General features: G+C 62.7%; 1 protein-coding gene across 1 annotated transcript; it reads left to right on the forward strand.

Moving 5' to 3' along the window:
* Nucleotides 1–53: 53 nt before the first annotated feature.
* Nucleotides 54–319, forward strand: EMIHUDRAFT_259468 (hypothetical protein; the record flags this gene model as incomplete). The annotated part of the gene is made up of 1 exon (XM_005757158.1): nt 54–319. A coding segment is annotated over one exon (266 nt), but the record flags the coding sequence as incomplete, so codon positions are not given.
* Nucleotides 320–1,194: the final 875 nt, after the last annotated feature.

The raw sequence follows: 1,194 nt of genomic DNA on the forward strand, positions 1-1,194 counted from the left end.
TGCGGGCTTGAGCAGCGCGCTGCTGTGCTCGGCCCTCCCGTTTCTGTTTGGAGGCGGCACGTCGCGAGAGGAGGCTCCAGGCGCTCCTCCCGTCGCCGCTCCCGAGGAGCGAGTCACCCCTCCGGCGGCGCTTCCACACGCCCTCGAGAGCGCGGCGGGAGAGCTTGCTCCCGCGCCGGCCTTCGACGAGTCGCCGCCGTCGGTCGACCCGGCTGCGGGATGGGGGATTGCGCCTTCCGATGGCGCGGTGCTTGCTCCGGTGGCGGCGCCAGCGGGTGGCGGGGGCGAGGATCTGGTGGACAAGTGGGCGGCAAAGTGATTGCCGCGGGCACAGCGCCCGGCGGCGGCGAGGCGCACGTCGGCACGTCTTTGGAGAGACGGAGAGTTTCTCCACGCCCGGCGCGCCGAACTTATAGCCTTTAGGTATTTGTCGCTCTTGAGAGTTTGCCGTGGGGCTCCTCGCTGGTGGAACTGCTGGGAGCTCCACAGAGAGTCCTGGAGAGAGGGGGACGTCACGATCTCTCTCATTCACCGTGAGTGACCGAGCGATGAGATGAGAAGTCAATCTGCGAGCAGCTCACACGGCGGGCCGGAGACCAGCGCGGCGAGTGCGATGAACGCGGCGACGGCGCGTACGACGCGGCGAGAAGGGCGCCCAGGGAGAGAGAGAGCATGCTGCATGGACGTTGGCACTGGGGCGCTGCTGGGAAGGAGTCGCGACTCGCGCCGCCAGGGCTCGCGCCGCCAGGACAGCGGCAGGCGCGGGAAGAAATCACTTCACGAGCGAGTGACGGGTAATCGTGGCCGTGGCCAAGAAAATCAAAATATTAAGCTCCCTGTTTGGACCACGGTGAAAAACTCGACGGTTTTGGGCGTTTCAGAGCACGCTGAATCGATTGGCTGAGCTATAATTCTCGCCAGCCCTTTCCTTTCATAATTATTGACTCAAAACTCGATGATCGCGCGACTTTGGAGCCGTTATAGCTCAGCCAAAACGTTCCTCTCGAAAAGTTGACTTAGGAAGCCGCAAACGGCAGCTTCTCAAAGCCTCACCCGCGCTTATTCTCTTGATCTTTCAAAACCTAGGCCTGCGGCCAAAATTTTCTAAAGGCCGCTGCGCGGCCAGCGCAATGCGCAACCTAGTCAGTGACCGACAGTCTAGCAGCTAGACTGTGACGATTGGCGGCCTCGCGC

The sequence above is a fragment of the Emiliania huxleyi genome, assembly GCF_000372725.1.
Source record: "Emiliania huxleyi CCMP1516 unplaced genomic scaffold EMIHUscaffold_9234, whole genome shotgun sequence".
Classification (NCBI taxonomy): domain Eukaryota; phylum Haptophyta; order Isochrysidales; family Noelaerhabdaceae; genus Emiliania; species Emiliania huxleyi.